Source organism: Ovis canadensis, chromosome 11, assembly GCF_042477335.2.
Source record: "Ovis canadensis isolate MfBH-ARS-UI-01 breed Bighorn chromosome 11, ARS-UI_OviCan_v2, whole genome shotgun sequence".
Taxonomy (NCBI): Eukaryota; Metazoa; Chordata; class Mammalia; order Artiodactyla; family Bovidae; genus Ovis; species Ovis canadensis.
The window spans coordinates 31549980-31569061 of NC_091255.1; the positions used below are offsets into that span (position 1 = coordinate 31549980).

Sequence of the window (19082 nt, forward strand, 5' to 3'; positions counted from 1 at the left end):
AGTCTCTGGCTTCCTGGAACACCCTCTGGGTCCTGGGAACTGGCAGTTCCCTTCCAACTAGCCCCTGGAGCCCACTTAAGAGTCGACAGCTCAGCTGCTGTGGGTGAAGCTCTTAGGAACAGGCCAGGAGTGATCCAGGGCCAGCCTGCTCTGGGGACAGCCAGTGCAGCCAGAGCATGGGAAGTAAGTCACGTCCTGTGTCAGTGAGCAAAGAACCGAGAACGTGTGCACGCGTGTGTGTGTGCGTGTGTGTGTGTGTGCGCGTGCAGGCACACGTGTCCCAGTGAGTCAGTGTGCCCTTGCTTCAAACAGCTCCTCCCACCGACAAACGTGCTTGTGTTTTCAGAGCTGAGCCTAGCCAGGCTCGCCCACCCCCACAAAAGCCTGGGATCTGCCACTCCTTTAGGAATGCCGGGTTAGGAATTGAGAAACAATGTTCTTTCCAAGAGAATTTTTTTATTATTATTATTTTTCTCTCTTAATTGGATTCAATGTTTCTTGCACCTGACACACAGCCTCTCTGGTGGGGAATTCGGGTTTGTGCAAAGCCAAAAACAATTGTGCCCGCTCGGACCCCAGCCAGCAGCATGGCTGACCTTGACTTGAGCCCCTCTCCCCTGTCTCTGGGCTTTCCTGCTCCCTTCCCTGCATGTCCCCATCTTCTGACCCCTGAGTCTGGCCACCCCCCTGAACTCTCCCTGTCCCCAGGGCATCTTCAAAGGGTCCAGGAGGGATGGGGCCTCCTTAATGCAAAAGTGCCTGAGATGGTTCTTGAAATGCCCTCTTTGTTCTCCTTCTGCTAAGGCCGCCTGATGCCACCCTCCTTCCACCCTACCCAGGACCCTTGCTGGGACACCCACCAAAGAGCCTCAAGGAAAAATTCAGCAGCTGAGCCACGCTGGAGGCCTGGGCTCATGCCCAGAGTCTCCCTGGCCGGTCCAGACTGTTGCTGGCAAAGTCCTAGGCTAACAACACTGCCCAGCCTGTTGGACTAACACTGTGGATGCTGCCTCGCCTGCCTGCCTAAGAAATCCAAATCGCCTTCCTGCTCCTTCTCCTTCCAGCCCCTTCCCAGAGCCTGGCTCCCTGATGTTCAACAAGCTGCTTCTAGCTTCTCACCCTGATGCCAACAGCTGCTGTACTGGGAGAGATCGGGTGCTCTGGGGAAGCAGACGGTCTTGTGTTGCATATAAAAACATGGTGATGCTCTAAATAGCTAAGAATATTGGTCCCCTGAAGTGATCCTTGTGGCATCCCCTTCTCCCTGACCCTCCCCATTGCCCCTTGGCCCCAGGCCCGGGAAAGCCCAGGTTACACGGGGAATACCGTTGCCAGGTTGGGATTCTAGACAAAAATCCTAGAACTCCTTTCTTGCTAGAAATCACCAATACAACCCTTAGTTCCGCAGATATAGTTTTCCATATAGTTTATAAACATGATAAGACATACAGTTAGGTAAGGGGGTAGGGAAAGGACCTGTGCATTTGTGTATATATATGTAGAGAGTGTGTATATATATATATATAAGTGGACATAGTTATAAAACTGCACCTCCTGTGAGAACCCCATTGCACATGATGAAGTTCTAAATTTCAGCCTCTGATGATCTTGCCTTTGGTAATTGGTTCTTGGAGCCCAGCAGCTGGGCCTGGTCTGCCAGGGTTGCCTGAGACATCAGGAATGAGAGGCGTTACCCCCAAAGGAGGGACTGAAGGTGGCACAAGGTTGGATTCAGGGCAGGGTGACTAAGCGGCCTCAGGCAAGAGCCAAAATGCCACCTGCTCACCTGCCCCCACATAGCTGGTGGACCCAGCCTCTCGTCTGTTCGCCGAGTCCTGCTTCCTCCAGGGGTGGCGGGGCCCCTTCAGACATCTCCAGATGACCAGGATTCCACAGAGCTCAGCTCCTGTGGTGCACTGTCCCATTGTTGTTAATGAAGGATTCACCTTGCGGCTTTAACTGCCTTGCTGGGTGGATGCTGTCCGTGGTTGCTCGGCGAGGGGGCTGGCTGGGAACAGCTGGGTGGGATGCACTAAACCTCCCTCTGCTTGGGGCTGTACACTTTGGGTTTTTAATCCACTGGCCAGGGCCCAGACAGCAGCCGAAGCCTCTACCAGCCTTTGCCTGAAACCCAGCAGATCCTCCACTTGTAAAAATAGAAAAGAAATCCTGTTCCTTGGTGGACATGTAGCAGTGCTGCGTGCTGGCACCCCGCGTCCTCAGCGGAGAGTGACCACCAGCCCCAGTATCCAGGCCAGGAGCGAGGCCCTCAGGGAGGTGCCCAAGGAGGCCTGCTGCACCCCGCTGGGGGCACGGATGGGGGTCCTTCGGGCACACTTGCCCTTCCTCTTGGGCCGTGATGTGGGCATGAAGTCAAAGCTGAACTTGTGCTGGTAGTCGGGGGCGTAGTCCTGCAGCTCGGGGGCCTGCTTCCCAGAGCCTGCCTTCGAGACCTGGTTGCGATTCCTATGGCTGGTGCAGTTCTTGCCCGGCTTCTTGGAGCCTGACCGAGAGCCGGGCAGATGGCCATGTGGGTGGCCCTTGTCCCTGGCAGGGCCGTGGAGGGGCGGGTGGTGCTCTTTGCGGGTGGCCCTGTCGGTGGTGGTGAGCGTGTGCGACTTGATCTGGTGCGGGGACACCGGCCCCGTGCAGTTCCGGAAGTCCTCGGCCCTCAGCAGCTTCAGGTCTTGGCCGTGCAGACGCTCGGGGGACACGCAGGGGACGGCCGAGCTGGAGCCCCGGAACCTCTGCAGCCATTCCCACAGGGAGCGCGCCCGGCAGCCACAGTCCCAGGCGTTCCCATTGAGGCGGAGGAACTCCAGGGCCCCCAGGGGTGCCAGGCAGTCACCTGGCAGCTCAGAGAGACTGTTGTTGAAGAGGAAAAGGGTGGTCAGCCTGCGGAGGTCGTGGAAAGCCTTGTGATGGACCCACTGCAGCTGGTTCTCATGCAGCAGCAGCCGGTCCAGATTCACCAGGCCCCGGAAGGTGTCCTGGCCCAGGCTCCACAGCTTGTTGCCGTGGAGAAACAGGTGGCTGAGGTTGACCAGGTCCACAAAGATGTCATCCTGGAGGTACTCGATGTGGTTGTCCTGCAGGTAGAGGTACTGCAGGCTGTGCAGGCCGCCAAAGATGCCGGCCGGCAGGGCGCTGAGCCCGCACTTGTAGAGGTAGAGGGCGTGGAGCTTCACTAGGCCCTGGAAGGTCTCGGGGGCCAGCGTCCGCAGCTGCCGGTTGTCACCGAGGTCTAGCTCCTCCAGGTGCACGAAGCCCTGGAAGGTGTTGGGGTCGATGAAGGTGATGTTGTTGGAGTAGATCCACAGGGTGACCATGGCCGGGCTGAAGTGGCCCTGCCGCAGGAGGGTGATGTGGTTGTTCTGCAGGAAGATGCGCTCACTGTCCTCCGGGATGCCCTCGGGGATGGCGGCGAAGTTGTGCGCCTGGCAGCTGACTGTCATGGGCGCGGGGTAGCACACGCAGTCCCGCGGGCAGCCGCCGCCCAGGGGCAGCTCCCCGGCCAGCAGCAGCAGCAGCAGTTCCACACAGCACCCTGGAGGGGAGAAAGAGAGCACAGCCAGGTCACGGGGGTGGGGGGGGGGTGGGGGGGGTGGGGGGGGGGTGGGTGCTGCCCGGGAGGTGAGACACTCCGAGACACTCGGAGAAGCCGAGCTCCACGGGTATGTGAGCCTCCTTAGTCGCCGGGGCTCTGTCCTTGTCTTAGCCGCACTCAGCGATCTGGGGACTGGGGTCATGGCCCCCTGACTCCTGATGGCTTCCCACGCCCTGGCGCCCCACCTCTTCTGGGGGTTTCTATTCCAGCCTGGGTTGTGAGGTGGGTTGGTGTAGAGGCTTCGGTCCCCCTACATCAGGCAGACTTCTTTAGCCCCACCCCTCAAACCCCTAGCCCCGCCCACAGCTTCTGAGCCCCGCCCCCTTAGGCCCTGTCATCCTGGCTAGGATTGGGGTCACCTCCCATGGACCCAGCAGCCAGCCTCGGGGGTCCTGTCCCCCTGGGGTCCCAGCTCTGCCACTTACTTGCCTTTATCTGCAAGAGCAGATAGTGGGGCAGGCTCCTGTTCTAACATAGTAAATATCTCACATGGGCTCCTGAAGCGTCTTCTTATTTCAATTATTCCCAATAACAAACAAAGCGAGCAGGCATGTCACCAAAGTTTATCTTGAAAGATTCTCATTTACAGTGCCTTCCACGTCCTCAAGCATGCATCATTCCCCCATGACTTAAGTTTCCTCATTCCTAAGTAATAATAGTTGTTCTCTGCAAAGGACACGTGTGTGTATGTGTGTGTGTGTGAGAGAGAGAGGGACAGAGAGAGAGGAGGACTGCGGGAGGCACCAGGACTGATGGTTCTGGGGTCCTAGGAGTAGCCAGAGAGAGACTGTCCCCCACTGCGGTCCACCGTCTGGTCCCTCCCGTCTCACCCCCTCTCCCCCTCTCTCTGGAGATCCCAGGCTACCACTGCAAATCAGGCCTTGCCTCTCGATTGTCCAGAGCATTTCCTCTGTAGCTTCTCTCTAATTGGGCATTAATTAGGCATTCGTTAATGGATCCTTAAAATAATTTATTTTTGGATGTGTCCAGCCTGTGGTCGGATAACAGCCACGCACTCATTATCGCAGCAGCCTCATTATGGATGATCGTCATTACCTGCCTTTTTCCAGGGTCGCAGCTGCCCCGAGCAGCCTGGCAGGCACGCCAGTGTTGTGGGGACCGGCTCCAGGCCTGTAGACCCCCGCCCTGCAGGGCCAGGCCGTCATCTCATCCCTGCCGGGGTTGGCTTCCTGATCCTTCCCTTCCAGCTTGGCTGATCACAGGCCTCTGGGGAGAGCTGGGTGCCTAGGGCAGCTCGGCTGGTTCTTCCAGCTGCCAGCTCTACCCAGAGCATATTGAATGAGAGAACTAGCCCTCCCGGCCACTCTCGGGCTGGCCCCTACTCCCAGTCTCAGGCCGGCCGCTGCCCCAGAGCTGCCTTCCTGGGCTCCAGCGGACCTCACCACCCCTGCCACCCTCTCTTTCCTCCCAGAAACGGCATCGTAAATAAGTGACAGCTCCCAGCTGTTGGGAGTTATGGGCTCCCAGAGAGTGGCAGCTGCTTCCTGTCCCCCTGTAATCACCCGGCTTCAACAACGTTTCCAACACATAAAAATCATCGCACATAATTCGGTTTCTGCATAATTGTGTTGGGTTGTGATTTCAGAGCAATTATGACCTCGGCGGTTGTGGCGATGGTGGCGGAGCAGCTGTGAGTTCCCATTCTGGGCTGGGCCACGCTCTCTGTGGCCCCTGCCCCGCTTCAGTCATTGCCACCATTGAATAGTCTGCAGCCCCAGCCCCAGGCAGGGGGGCCTTTTCAGCCTCAGTTTCCCCATGTGTAACAAGAGTAGGAGAGGATCGCTACGCCAGCACTCCCTGAATGAAGTCTGTTCTCACCCACTACTGCCCACCTAGGTCTGGCCAGGGGCCCCCAGCCCTTCAGGAGGAGACTCTGCCTTGGGAGGACCCCCTAGGAGCCTGGCCCCCAAACCCAGGCTGACTCTCAGGGAGCCTGCCCACTGCCTTGAGCCTCCAACACCAGGGCTGGGAGGAGGGCCCAGCAAATTCCAGGTCCACCTTCCACACAGCCTGCCACCCCATCTCCCCTTGCTCATCTCTGCTCCTCCGCCTGGCCCAGATGGCCCTGGGGAGGCGCCTCCACCCTGCCACCCTGAGGGAGCCCAGGGTCCCCTTCCTAGCTCAGGGACATTCAAGGCACTCACTGTGCTAAAGGGGACAGGGCCACTAAAGACCCCCACCCCCACCCCCTGGAGTCTTGCAAAGACAAGGCACTTCGTTTAAGTCAGGCAGGGAACGCGGCCCACAGTGGGAGCAGGCTGAACCCTGGCAGGCTCAGTGTTAATACCACCGACATTTGTGCAGCTTATAGAGTTTACAGAGTGCTCTGCTCACATTCCTCGGAGCCTCAGAGCTATCCTGTGTGGTGGGGGGTGGTGGGGGAGGAGGTTTCCTGCCCCCAGACCTGGGGTGGGTCAGATAGCCCTTCTGCCTACTACTGTGGCTCTGTCTCTGAAAGGCCCTGAGTGGGGGTTTTCTGAAGTCATCCTCAGAGAAGCTGAGGGTGCTCCATAAAAGCCACACCCTTCCCTCAGGCAGGTGCCCCGGGGGTGCTGGGGTACAGGGAAAGCCGGGCAAAGACCCCGGTTTGGGTAAAAGAGCCAAAAGTCCAAAAATCTAGGTGTGGCCTTAGCGGCTGGCCTATGAACACATTTTGGCAGGTGGGAGGGGTCAGGTATTGTGGGTGGGGGCAGGGGTATAAAGGTGGCACTCAGGGCCGGAGCCTGAGAGGGACCCAGGAGGAGGCAGGGACCCCAGGCGATGCTTACAGCTGCTCTCCATCCTCTGGTACCATCCAGATGCCAGGGGACCCGGGCCAGTGGCTGCTGCCCTCTCCCACTGGGCACTGCAGTGGGTCTCAACTGAGTCTGCTTCTCCAACCTGGAAGCTGGTTCCATCTCCGAGGCCCTGGACCAACTCTCCCAGCCTATCCCGCCTCCTCTGCCCGAGCCAGCGTGTGCCCTGGTCATGGATCATCACCCTGCCTATTTCTTCCCAGGGAGGCTGGCACTGCTTCGCCACAGCTCCTCCTGTGCCCCTGTGCCTGCTCTGTGTGGCCCATGGGAGCCTCGACCCACTGATTACTGATTAATGTACTAACAATGACACTGGTGCCTTTGCTGTGCGTTTTAAGATTGCAAATTAGCATGGATACAAGTCTCCGTGGAGGAGCCTTATGGTTCCTCCCATCAGCTTCCTTGTCCCCTCCTGGGGAGCAAGGAGGTCACTCTACCTGAGGGGGCTGGAGAAAGTAAGGTGCGGACTCAAACTCCGGACTTCCTCTGGCTCTCATCCTCCACTGTCTCCTCCCCTGATCCCCCTTCCTCCCCCTGCTGCCCGCCTACTCCAGGGGCATCCACCTGATTGTTACTCGGCTGCTCCCAGACCTCCTGGCCTCCCACACACAGATCTGCAGCCTCATTCATTCCTTCTTCCATTCAACACTTGCCGCCAAAGTCCTGGAGTATGCAGAGTGCCTGGGTAGGGAGGGGCCTGGGAAGAACTTGGCAGGCAGGTTCTATTCCTGGGTTGGGAAGATGCCCCTGGAAAAGGAAATGGCAACCCACTCCAGTATTCTTGCCTGGAGAATCCCATGGACAGAGGAGCCTGGTGGGCTACAGCCCATGGGGTCACAAAGAGTCAGACACGACTGAGTGACTGAACACACACACACACACAAGCAGATGGGGGTCTCAATGCCAGACTGTCCAGCAGGCGCCAGGCCCAGAGTAGGTGCCTTGGTGTGTGCATGGCAAAGGCACTTGCTGCCTTGTGCCGCTTCCTCCATGAAGTCTTCTTGCTTCCTTGCCAGCACAAAGGATGTGCAGAAAAGGAGAGCCATCACTATCTTCATGTCCTATGTGTGTGTGTGTGTGTGTGTGTGTGTGTGTGAGTGCGTGCTCAGTCGTGTCTTTTTGCGGCCCCATGGACTGTAGCCCACCAGGCTCCTTTGTCCATAGAATTTTCCAGGCAAGAATATCGGAGTAGGTTGCCATTGTCTCCTCCAGGGGATCTTCCTGACCCAGGGATCGAACCCACATCTCTTGCATCTCCTGCATTGGCAGGTGGGTTCTTTACCACTGTGCCACCTGAGAAGCCAGTCTTCATGTCCTCTTTGCCTCAAATCCCCAAATCCCTCACCTGCTGAGCAGGGACCTATGAGTAGCCTGGGTGAGTAGCCTGGGCTTGGGCAGGTGCCTCACCCAGACTCAGCAGCCCATTCACAAGCTGTGCCTATGAAAAGTTCCATAGGGGCTGGACCTCGTGGGCTGGGTGGAAAGGGCATTCCAGGCAGAGGGCAGCACGTGCCAAGGTACTGAGGTGGGGAAGTAGGCAGCAAGCCCTGTCTTACCTCCACCCTTCTCTTAGCCTCTAAGCAGCTTGAACTCGCCAGAGAAGGCGATGGCACCCCACTCCAGTACTCTTGCCTGGAAAATCCCATGGATGGAGGAGCCTGGTGGGCTGCAGTCCATGGGGTCGCTAGGAGTTGGACACGACTGAGCGACTTCACTTTCACTTTTCACTTTCATGCATTGGAGAAGGAAATGGCAACCCACTCCAGTGTTCTTGCCTGGAGAATCCCAGGGACAGGGGAGCCTGGTGGGCTGCCGTCTATGGGGTCGCACAGAGTCGGACATGACTGAAGTGACTTAGCAGCAGCAGCAGCTTAAACTCCTTAAGAGGCTGTAACTATGGCTTAAGCTGGGTGAGGGCTTTCCAGGGCTGGGGAGGCCAGAGAGCTCCCCACTGGGACCAGCACCACTGATAGGGCCCCTGCTCCTCTCTCAGGGGCCCTGCAGCTTCCCTGCCCCAGAAACAGGAAGGGAGCTAACCAAACGGGACCCAAGCCTGTACCAGAACCGAGCGGCAGGTTCCTTACATGGCATCCCCCTGCTACCCCACAGGTGGGAGGCACAGAGGGGAGGGGCCGGCCAAGGCCACGTGGCTGGCGAGCAGGACAGTGGGGGCATCCTTGTCTGAGGACTGGTCCGCCCTCCCCGGTCCCAAGGTCTCGGGCCTCACTCTGGCCTGAGTCTGGTGCCTGCCCCTCCCCACACCCACGTAGGGTGCCAGCCCGGTGGGCTGATAGCCCCCGGAGCCACCAGGCAGCTCCACGGGGCTCTGGAGACTTCGAGACCAGTCAGCCATGTGGTCAGACCTCCTGCCTCTGCAACCTGCTCCCCCTGCATGGGGCTCGGCTCCTGGTCCCCCTGCTGCCCCAGCCTGGCCTGGCGCTCCTCTCCAAGCCAATCGATGCTAACGGGATGGCTCTGCCGCCAATAACGGCCTCAGGCCAAGCCGGCTGTGTTCACAGAGTGACTGGCGCCTCCAGCCACGCGGCACTGCCCCTCTGTGCCACACCCAAGCCCAGGTCACTTCTGGAGACAAAGAAGCCAGCTGGGGCGGAGCTGGGTTTCCCTCCTCTTGTCCTTTCCGTGCCCGGTGCATCGTGCCTCCAGCCTTCTGCATGCGCCGTCCCCTCTGCTGGAAGCTCGCCCCAGGACACCTGCAGGGCTCCTGCCCTCACCTCTCCGTTCAAGCCCCTCCCCTTGTCACCTGCTCAGGGAGGCCTTCCCCAGCAGCCTTTGAAAATATTTGTTTATTTATTTAGGGGCTTTCCTGGTCGCTCAGACAGTAAAGAATCTGCCTGCAATGCAGGAGACCTGGATGGGAAGATTCCTTGGAGAAGGGCCTGGCAACCCACTCCAGTATTCTTGCCTGGAGAATCCCATGGACAGAGGAGTCTGGTGGGCTACAGTCCATGGGGTGGCAAAGAGTTGGACACAGCTGAGTGACTAACACTTTCAATCCATTTATGTTTTTTGGCCACACCACCAGCTTGTGGGATCTTAGTTCCCCAACAGGGATGAAACCCAGGCCCTCGGCAGTGGGAGCACAGAGTCCTAACCACTGGACCGCCTGGGAATTCCGCCCCCACCCCCACCATAGCCTATTTTAAATGACCCCTTCCCTGTTTTACTTTTCCGCATAACATTTCTTCTTTCCTAATAAATTCCCATCACTTTTTAATTGATGTTATTTTCTGTCTTCCCTCACTGGAGGGGCAGTTCCATGAGGAGTAATCTTGTCTAGTGTTCCCTGCTGTGCCCTCAGGGCCTAGAACAGTGCCTGACACACAGTAGGTACTCAGGAAGAAAACCCTAGGCCCAGAGCCTGGCTCATAGTGAAGTCCTCAGTGATGTCCGACTCTTTGCGACCCTATGGACTGTAGCCCATCAGGCTCCTCTGTCCATGGGATTCTCCAGGCAAGAATACTAGAGTGGGTTGCCATTTCCTTCTCCAGGGGATCTTCCTGACCCAGGGATCGAACCCAGGTCTCCCGCAGTGCAGGCAGACGCTTTACCCTCTGAGCCACCGGGGAAGCCCTAGTAGGTGCTCAGTAAACACAATGGTCTTGATTAGTACACAGGCCTCCAGGGTGAGCAGAGACTCCACTGTGGCTCTCTTTCAAGGGCCCAGCACAGAGGTGACCCAGGAGGACTGGGGAGGGAGGGGACGCGCCGGGCCTGCCTGGGGCCTGGGGCAGCGTGACCAGCACAGGTTTGTCTGGGACTCAGGAGTTTCCCAGCATGCAGGACTTTTAGTGCTAATGCCTGAAAGTCCCAAACAAATGTCAATCAAACTATCTGGGGGCCAGGAGTGCCGTGGCCCCCCAAAAAATACTTCTGGCCACAGGATGAGGAGCGAGTAAACAGGCAGGCATGAGGCACACTTGTTCTCCAGGCCCGCACCTCAGACCCTGTGGCTGCAGCTTAAGGCCTAGACAGAGCCTGTGTGTGTGTGCGTGTTCGTGTGTCTCTGCACATCTACACGTCTGTCTGTCTATGTGTGTGGACATGGCCGTGTGCACATACCTGCATGCCCGCATGTGCATATTTCAGCAACCTTTATCTCTGGAGACCATCGAGGGGGCTGGGCACCCAGCCCTTTCATCCTGAGTGTTCCTGAACTCCACCCCAGGGAGGGGGCCGGCCTCTTCCGAGGAGAGGCACACCCGCCCGTGACATTCCCGTCTTATCTCAGCGCCCACTCTGGCTTTGCCTATAGCTCCCGCTCTCCTCCTGACACGCTGAATTATGTACCCACCCCAAGCCCCTCCAGCACACCAGGATCACTCTCAGCTGGGAAGTGGGCGGCACCTTATTGGAATAACCTTTCAGCTTTCATCTGCTGCAGCTAGTCCCCCGAGCGGGCCTGGCCAGGAACGCTGTGCTAATTGGGCCGCCAAGCTCTCAGGAGGCCTTATTGGAGCAAACTCAGCCTCCTCTCTCCTCTGCCTAACCGTATCTATCACTTCCTCGCTGCGGGGGTCCCTGCATGGGATGGAGAGGTGGGGGAAGTACACTGCAGGCCGGCACAGGCAGCTCTGTGTCCATGAACTGCCTGGGCCTGGGACCAGTCCCAAAGGCAGCACGTTTCAGATGGACAAGCTCAGACAGGTCACTAAACCTCCACAGCCTCAGTTTCTCAGTCCGAGAATGGGGACTTGGAGCACATGCATTCTTGGGTGTTGGCAGCACTCATTGAGGCTGTACTCTGAACTGGTACCCAGACTGGCTGCAGGGCGGGGCATCCCCAAGGCTGAGGGCTGCCATCAGAGGAAGCCACTGCCTCCCCACCCCCCACCCTGTGGACCCTGGCTTTCACCCCACCCACCCTGGCACTCCCAGACCCCAGAGGCCTGGCAGAGGGACCTGATGGATTAGATTCCAAGTCAGGGCTTAACCTCAAGTTCCTGCCAGGTCTTGGCTGCCCCAGGGCATAGCAGGTGGGGGGGCCAGGTCTTGACCTTTGTACTTGGCTCTCTCTCCCAGTCCATCCCCCCCACACACTGCCAGCTCTCTGCACAAAGCCCTGGTCATATGAGCTCTATCTTCACTTTGCAAAGCTGCCCTGGGGCTTATAATATGTGCTCAGTTCAGTTCAGTTCAGTTCAGTCGCTCAGTCGTGTCCGACTCTTTGGGACCCCATGAATTGCAGCATGCCAGGCCTCCCTGTCCATCACCATCTCCCGGAATTCACTCAGACTCACGTCCATCGAGTCCGTGATGCCATCCAGCCATCTCATCCTTGGTCGTCCCCTTCTCCTCCTGCCCCCAATCCCTCCCAGCATCAGAGTCTTTTCCAATGAGTCAACTCTTTGCATGAGGTGGCCAAAGTACTGGAGCTTCAGCTTTAGCATCATTCCTTCCAAAGAAATCCCAGGGTTGATCTCCTTCAGAATGGACTGGTTGGATCTCCTTGCAGTCCAAGGGACTCTCGAGAGTCTTCTCCAACACCACAATTCAAAAGCATCAATTCTCTGGTGCTCAGCCTTCTTCACAGTCCAACTCTCACATCCATACATGACTACTGGAAAAACTATAGCCTTGACTAGACGGACCTTTGTTGGCAAAGTAATGTCTCTGCTTTTGAATATGCTATCTAGGTTGATCATAGCTTTCCTTCCAAGGAGTAAGCGTCTTTTAATTTCATGGCTGCATTCACCATCTGCAGTGATTTTGGAGCCCAAAAAAATAAAGTCTGACACTGTCTCCACTGTTTCTGCTACTCAAATTTGCTTCTCAGTCTGTGGGCCCCAGAACCTGGGCTGTGGCCACCAGGACTCTAAGGCTGGGGACAAAGGCTTCTGAAAGCCAGCCCTCCCAGGGAGAGGTTCTGGGCCCTCTCTGCTCCATCTGGAACCAACTGTCTGTCCCCACAAACCCCAGAAAACTGTAGGCCCACCTGGAACCGGACAGGCCCCCTGACACCCACGTGGTGTGATTACTGGGGCTGGGAACCTCTGCAGGGGTGGGACAGTCCTGAGGGGCAAGTGTCCATTCAGATGCCTTCCTAGGGGGCTCCTGAGGGCGTGTGAGAGAGGGGAGTTGGGGGAGTGCTCTACCAATCCCTGAACGAAAACAGAAGATGGAACCCAGCCTTTGAGAAGCAGGAGCAGAGCTCTCCACCCGGGCCCCTCATTCTGAGTCCCTGGAGCAGCCACTCCTTCCTTTCTGTTTACGAAAAGCCTTCAGAACTCACGTCCTGTTTATCGATCACCCCATCCTGAATCTAGCTTCCAGTTCTTTCATTCATGTGAGGAACAGCTCCGCGCTTGGTGCTACCAGTAAGAGTCGTGGCTCCTTCCCTCATGAAGCTTACAGTCTAGGGGGAGATGATGTAAACAACCAGAGATGCCCAAACAGATTGCTGGGCACTGGGGGCACAGGAAGACGGTTTAAGACAGCTGAATGAATGAATGGCCTCTCTGAGCAGTGGGTGACACCTAATGTTAAGAAGGAGCTGAAGAACAGCTTTCCAGGCAGTGGGAACTACAGGTGCATAGGTCCTGGGGCAGAACTGAACTTGGTGTGGATGAGAGGGACACGTGATGGGGTCAAAAAAGGCTTTAAAAGGCTCAGTCAAGAGTTTAGTTCTGGGACTTCCCTGGTGGCACTGTGGATAAGAATCCACCTGCCAATGCAAGGGACATGGGTTCAATCCCTGGTGGGGGAAGATCCCATAGGCTGCGAAGCAACTGAGTCCGTGTGCCACAGCTATTGAGCCTGTGCTGTAGGGCCTGGGAGCTGCTGTGAAGCCGGCGTAACCTAGAGCCTCTGCTCCACAACTACGGAACCTGTGTGCTGCAACTACTGAAGCCTGTGTGCCTACAGCCACGTTCCGAAACAAGAGAAGCCACTGCAATGAGAGGCCGGTGCCCCACACTGAAGAGCAGGCCCAGCTTGTCACAGCTAGAGGAAGCCGGCACACAGCAGTGAAGACCCCGCACAGCCATAAATAAACAGAGTTTGGATCTGATTCTGTTTCTGGCAGGAAACTGAAGTACTAGCAACCTGATCAGATTTGGGGGGAGCATGGATTTGTGGGAGCAAGAAGGGAGGCAGGGAGGCCTACGGCTGTCATCCACGAGAGACATGGAGGATTCAGAAGGGGTAGAGGCCATGGAGACAGACAGCAGTGGACAGGCTGAGAAACATCCGGGGTGCAGAGCTGACAGGACATATGGATGGACTGCTGTGAGGGAGACAGGAGGCTGCAGAGGGTAAGAGCACAGCAAGACGGGAGGAGCCTAGGAAAACAGGCTTCGGGGCCGCGAGGAGCTCCGCTTAGGATGAACAAAGTCATAAATCTTATAGAGATGGTTAGCTGGAAGCTGGTTGTTCAAAGCTGAAGCCCAGCGGCGAGAAGCACACCTGGGAGGCATCGGCATAGAGATGGTATTTCCATCCATGGGAATGGATGAGGTCACCTCTGAGAGTCAAGAGAGAAGTTAGAGTCAAGACTTCCCTGGCGGTCCAGTGGTTAAGATGCTGCACTTCCAACGCAAAGGGTGTGGGTTCAATCCCTGGTCAGGGAAGTTCCACATGATGCATGGCACAGCCAAAAAAAAAAAGAGAGAGAGAGAGACTGCAAGAAGATAAAGGATTGAGGACTCTGGCAACACAGCAGAAGGTGTGTAAAGGAGAAGGAATGGGCGAGGAGGTCAGAGGAAAGCCCGGAAGGTGTGGCATGACCAAAGCCAAGAGTGTTTCGAGAAGGAAGGAGGAATCAGTCGTGATGAGAGTGGCTGAGAGTTTCTGTGAGGACTGGAGAGTGTATTTGACAACGTGGAGGTAATGGGTGATGCTGGAAGTTCGCTGCTGGTAGGAAGGTGATGCTGGAACGTTCACTGCTGGTAGGAAGGAGGGGGCAGAAGGCACGTGGGAGTGGGATGAAGAGTGAATGGGAGCTGAGGAGGGGAGACAGCACTGTATCAGACAGCACAGGCTGGGGCACGCTGATGTGACAAGGGACCCAGAATCTCCACGGCCACAACAACAAAGACTGGCTTCTCACTCAGGCAGGGCAGCTGCCGCTCTGCTCAGGGACGCAGGGGAGAGCTCACCCTCCACCCAGGACACTGCTGGTCTCCTGGCAGAGGGGACAGAGGACTGGCACTTGAGGCTTTCGTTTCCAGGGGTGCATGTCACTTCGGTTCACGCTTCACTGGGCAAGGTCCTTCAGAGGGCCCAGCCTGTCATCGGTAGGAGAGGGACAAAGGCTCCCAAGGGACTCCGGGATCAGCAGCTGGGAGCATCCAGAGGCCATTCACTAGGGAAGCTTGGCTGCAAAGGGAGCAGAGAGTCTGGGTAGGACCTGAAGGGGTGTTGTTTGTTTCCTAAGATGGAAGGAAAGACACTAGAGTCAGTTTGCATGTTCCTGGGGGTGATCCAGGAGGAGAGGGAGAGAGAAACTGATGCCTTAGGAGTGAGAGGACCAAAGAGACCAAGATCCAGAGGTCCAAAGTGGCTCAGGTGTTCCTCCTGAAGAGAGGAGGATGTGTTAGCTTCTGAGGGCTCCTATATTCTCCTGGAAGTAAGTGGGGTCATCAGCTGAGAGCGGAGAGAGGGAAGCGGGAGGGAGTTTGAGGAGGAAGAAAACAGAATGAAACAGGCCCTCTGGTGAGAAATCAAGCCACCCTGGTCACACACAAGGTCTGTGGGGACAAGGAGACAACGTGCCTGTAAACCCAGGCTTCCACGGCCACTGCCCCAGGCTCTGCCCAAGCTCTCCTTACCTTTCACTGGACAGGTGGGGCTGTCTGGCCCCTCCCATGAAACCTGCTCAGGTCACTCCCCTGCTGACATTGCCCTGTGTGTGTGCACGTGTGTGTGCTCAGTCGTGTCTGATTCTTTGCAGCCCCATGGACTGTAGCCCACAAGGCTCCTCTGTCCATGCAGTTTTCCAGGCAAGCATACTGGAGTGGGTTGCCACTTTCTACTCCAGACCCAAGGATGGAACCTGCGTCTCTTATGTCTCCTGGATTGGCAGGTGGGTTCTTTACGACTAGCGCCACCTGGAAGCCCTCACAGTGCATTAGCTCAGCAAATATTTACTCCCCTACTTTCCTCTGACCAGGCACCATGCCAAGATGGCTCTGGGGATAAAAGATCCCGTTCCAGGCTTCCATGAACTGAAAGTCTTCCCCAGATGCCTTCAGGAGAGTATGTTACGGACATCTGTCACTCTTGCCAGCCACCCAGTAGCTAAACCCTCTTCCTGTACTTGGCAGATCTTCCAGTTGAGGTAGATGAGCCTTTCCTTCCCCGTGGAAGCTGAAAAGGTCCAGCCCTCACTTTCCCAGCCTCCCTTGCAGCTCCGCCACGACCCTGGGTCGGGGCTCTGCCCCTCGACACGACTACCCCAGACTTCTGAGCTGGGAGTTAATGAGGTGGATACAGAGGGGGCTGAGCGGGACCCACGCTTGCCAGGATGGCAGCAGCGGCAGAGCCAATGGGGGCAGAGGCTGTGATGAGAACCTTAGGTGCTCACTGGAGGTGTCTTTGCCTTCACTTGGGCTGTTGTTCCTACCTGTGGAGTCCCCAGCCCTCTGGGAGATTCTGTGAAGGACTCAGTATACTTCCAAAAGAATTGCCTTTTATTTAAATTAGTCAAGGCAGGTGTCTGTTGCTTGCAAATAAGAATCCTCACAGATGTGAGGTCCCTCCTGCTGAGCGTGACTCCCAAGCCCTCCGTGGTCTGGCCCTGCTCCCCCAGTTCCTGCTCTTTTTGTGGGAGCAGTGCCCTAAGTTTCCTTGGGGTTGGGGGGAAACACCCTCACCTAGTGCCGGGTATGTGGAGCTTATCCAAGCATGTCTGGTGAGTGCATGAATGAATGATTTCGCTGATGTAATTCTAGCCCAAAGCAAGGAAACCAGGTGCTAGAGTTGGCTGAGATGGCTTGTTCTGAGTAAACACATCGTGCGTGCTCAGTTACTTCGTATCTGACTCTTTGTGACTCTACTGACTGTAGCCCGCCAGGTTCCTAAGTCCATGGGATTATCCCAGCAAGAATACCGGAGTGGGTTGCCATTTCCTCCTCCAGGGGAATTTCCCCCACTCAGGGATCGAACCTGCATCTCCTGCAATGGCAGGCGGATTATTTATACCACTTGAGCCACCTGGGAAGTCCAAATATATACAATATATATTTTACAGTAAGTTTTAGCAGCAAGAGAGACCTCGTGCGGAAGAGGGTAATTTACCAGGCATTTCAGGCCTCACCTCACAGACCTTTCTCTTTTGACCCTTTTGCAGAATCTCTCTTGATTGGCTCCTGAAGACACTTGGTAGGGAATGCTTCCAATGGATGTGTGGTGTTCTGTGTGTTAAACTGAGCAGTGGGCTCAGGGATGCTAACTTTCTTATTCTTTATGCCTTATATTTGCTTACATTTACTCTTCAATAAAATAAATAAATCATACAGAAAAAAAATAGCCTGCCGAGTTTAGCTGAGAATCTTAGGTCCCAGGCCTTGAACTGCTGTCTCCTCCCTGCTGGTGGAGCCCCGTACTTTCTTCAGGGACCCTCATCTGGCCAGCCAGCAGCACAGGACAGCCTCTGACCCTTATCCAGAGAGCTTTAGTCCAGGTGGCACGGGGCTTCCCGGTGTCCCCAAGCCCTACCTATTTCCCTCCACAAGGTTTTCCTTTAAAGTCACTCTTCCTCACTTGTTTTAGCTTTAAAATAATACTTGCCAATAGTGGAAAATGTGAAATGTATAGAACTAAAAAGGGAGAAAAATCACCACAATCCTATTATCCTTGACAATCATCCACGGGGCCTTCCTGTACCTTCTTACGAGACTTCCTTCATTTATGTAGGGATATATAAAATTTAAATAAAAATTTTATTTAAAGCAATAAAACTGGGATCATGCTATATATGCAGCTCTGAAGCCTGCGTTTTTCTGCCTAACTTATTCATTCGTTCAGCTGCTCTCCAGGTGCCTCCATCTGTGAGTCTCTGCTCTAAGGCAGCCTTGGGGAGCCCAGCAGATAGACTGACCCCACCCTCCAGGAGAATACAGTCTGATGGGAAAACAGACACTCATTGAAGGGCCATATCCATATCTAATCACACCCTGTGCTTGGATGGCATCACCGACTCAATGGACATGAGTTTGAGTAAACTCCGGGAGTTGGAGATGGACAGGGAGGCCTGGGGTGCTGCAGTCCATGGGGTTCCAAAGAGTCGGACATGACTGAGCGACTGAACTGAAGGAGGAGTATAAAGAGAGAGATCCAGGTAGCCAGGAGAACTGTGGGGCTCCCCTTGTCCGTGGGGGTGGGAGGGCTGGGGGTCTGAAGGTTGAGCAGGACTCCACTGGGGTGAGTGGGCATTCCAGGCAGAGGGAACAGCAGATGCTGAGGGTCAGAGGCAACACACAGGCAAGTGACGGAAGATCGGGTATGGTTTTTGAGACTACAGAGGCTCCTACTGTATGGACAGACCATAGTTTATCTTTCTGAGACATTTAGATTGTTTTCCGTTTTTCGCTGCTATAAATCATCATGGCAAAACTGGTAATATCAGTTGCCTCCTGGGAGACTCTCCTGGAAGCTTAGGGACTGGTGTGGAGGGAAATTCACTTGTATACCTGTCAGGAGTTTTCGATTTATTACCGTGTGAATGTACCTATTGATTCTTTTAAGAGTCAGTTAAGCTAAAACTAAATAATATTGAAATGAACATCCTTATGCATAACGCTTTATCCAAATTTTTTCTTTTTTTTTTTCACTCTTTCCCTAAATCAGAGATTCATTATCAGTCCTTCTGACACACGATGAGAGGTCACCCAGAAAGGTTAGTCCATAGAGCCTTACGTTCCGTGCTCAGGAAGTCACCAACCACGGGGTTTTCAGAGACTTGAACTTTTCCTTTGTCTGCCTTCCCATCTAGGCTGTGAGCTACTCAGGAGACAAAAGCTGTGTGCCTCCTACAAAGAGGAGACCTCTGGGGTGGGGAAGCAAAGATGAACATGTGTTGAATCCCTCCTGTGTGACAGATGTACCATCCTGGGAGCATCCACATATACTCTTTAGAGGTGTATGTATGTGTGTTCAGTCGCTTAGTTGTGTCTGACACCTTGCGACCCCCTGGATTGTAGCCCGCCAGGCTCCTCTGTCCTTGGGATTTTCCAGCAAGAACACTGGAGTGGGTTGACATTTCCTCCTCCAGGGGATCTTCCCGACCCAGGGATCGAACCCTCAACTCATGCGTCTCCTTCACTGGCAGGCAGATTCTTTACTACTGCTTCACCAGGGAAGCCCACTCATTAGATACCCCCCCAGAGATTATTTGTTTATTTATATGTGTTTATGCGGCCGCATCCGGTCTTAGTTGCAGCACACAGGATCTTCATTGAGCCCTGCTGGATCTTTCATAGCAGTGCACTAGCTCTCTAGTTGTTGCATGTGGGCTTAGAGTCCTCTTGGCATGTGGGATCTTAGTTTCCCTACCAGGGATTGAACCTGTGTAGCCTGCGTTGCAAGGCAGATTCTTAACTACTGGACCACCAGGGAAGTCCTTCCCCAAAAAATTATTAGGAAGGTATTCATATCCCAGATAATCATGATGATGTGATCACTAATCTAGGGCCAGACATCCT

At 55.4% G+C, this 19082-nt stretch overlaps 1 protein-coding gene across 1 annotated transcript in view; it reads right to left on the reverse strand.

Annotated features, from left to right (window-relative positions):
• Nucleotides 1–436: 436 nt before the first annotated feature.
• RTN4RL1 (reticulon 4 receptor like 1) overlaps nt 437–19082 on the reverse strand; it is a 76574-nt gene continuing 57928 nt past the window's right edge. The window contains exon 2 of the mRNA XM_069603082.1: nt 437–3547. Coding sequence (XP_069459183.1) covers nt 2220–3547 — 1328 coding nt within the window. The 3' untranslated portion in view covers nt 437–2219. The remainder of the gene's footprint in view (nt 3548–19082) is intronic.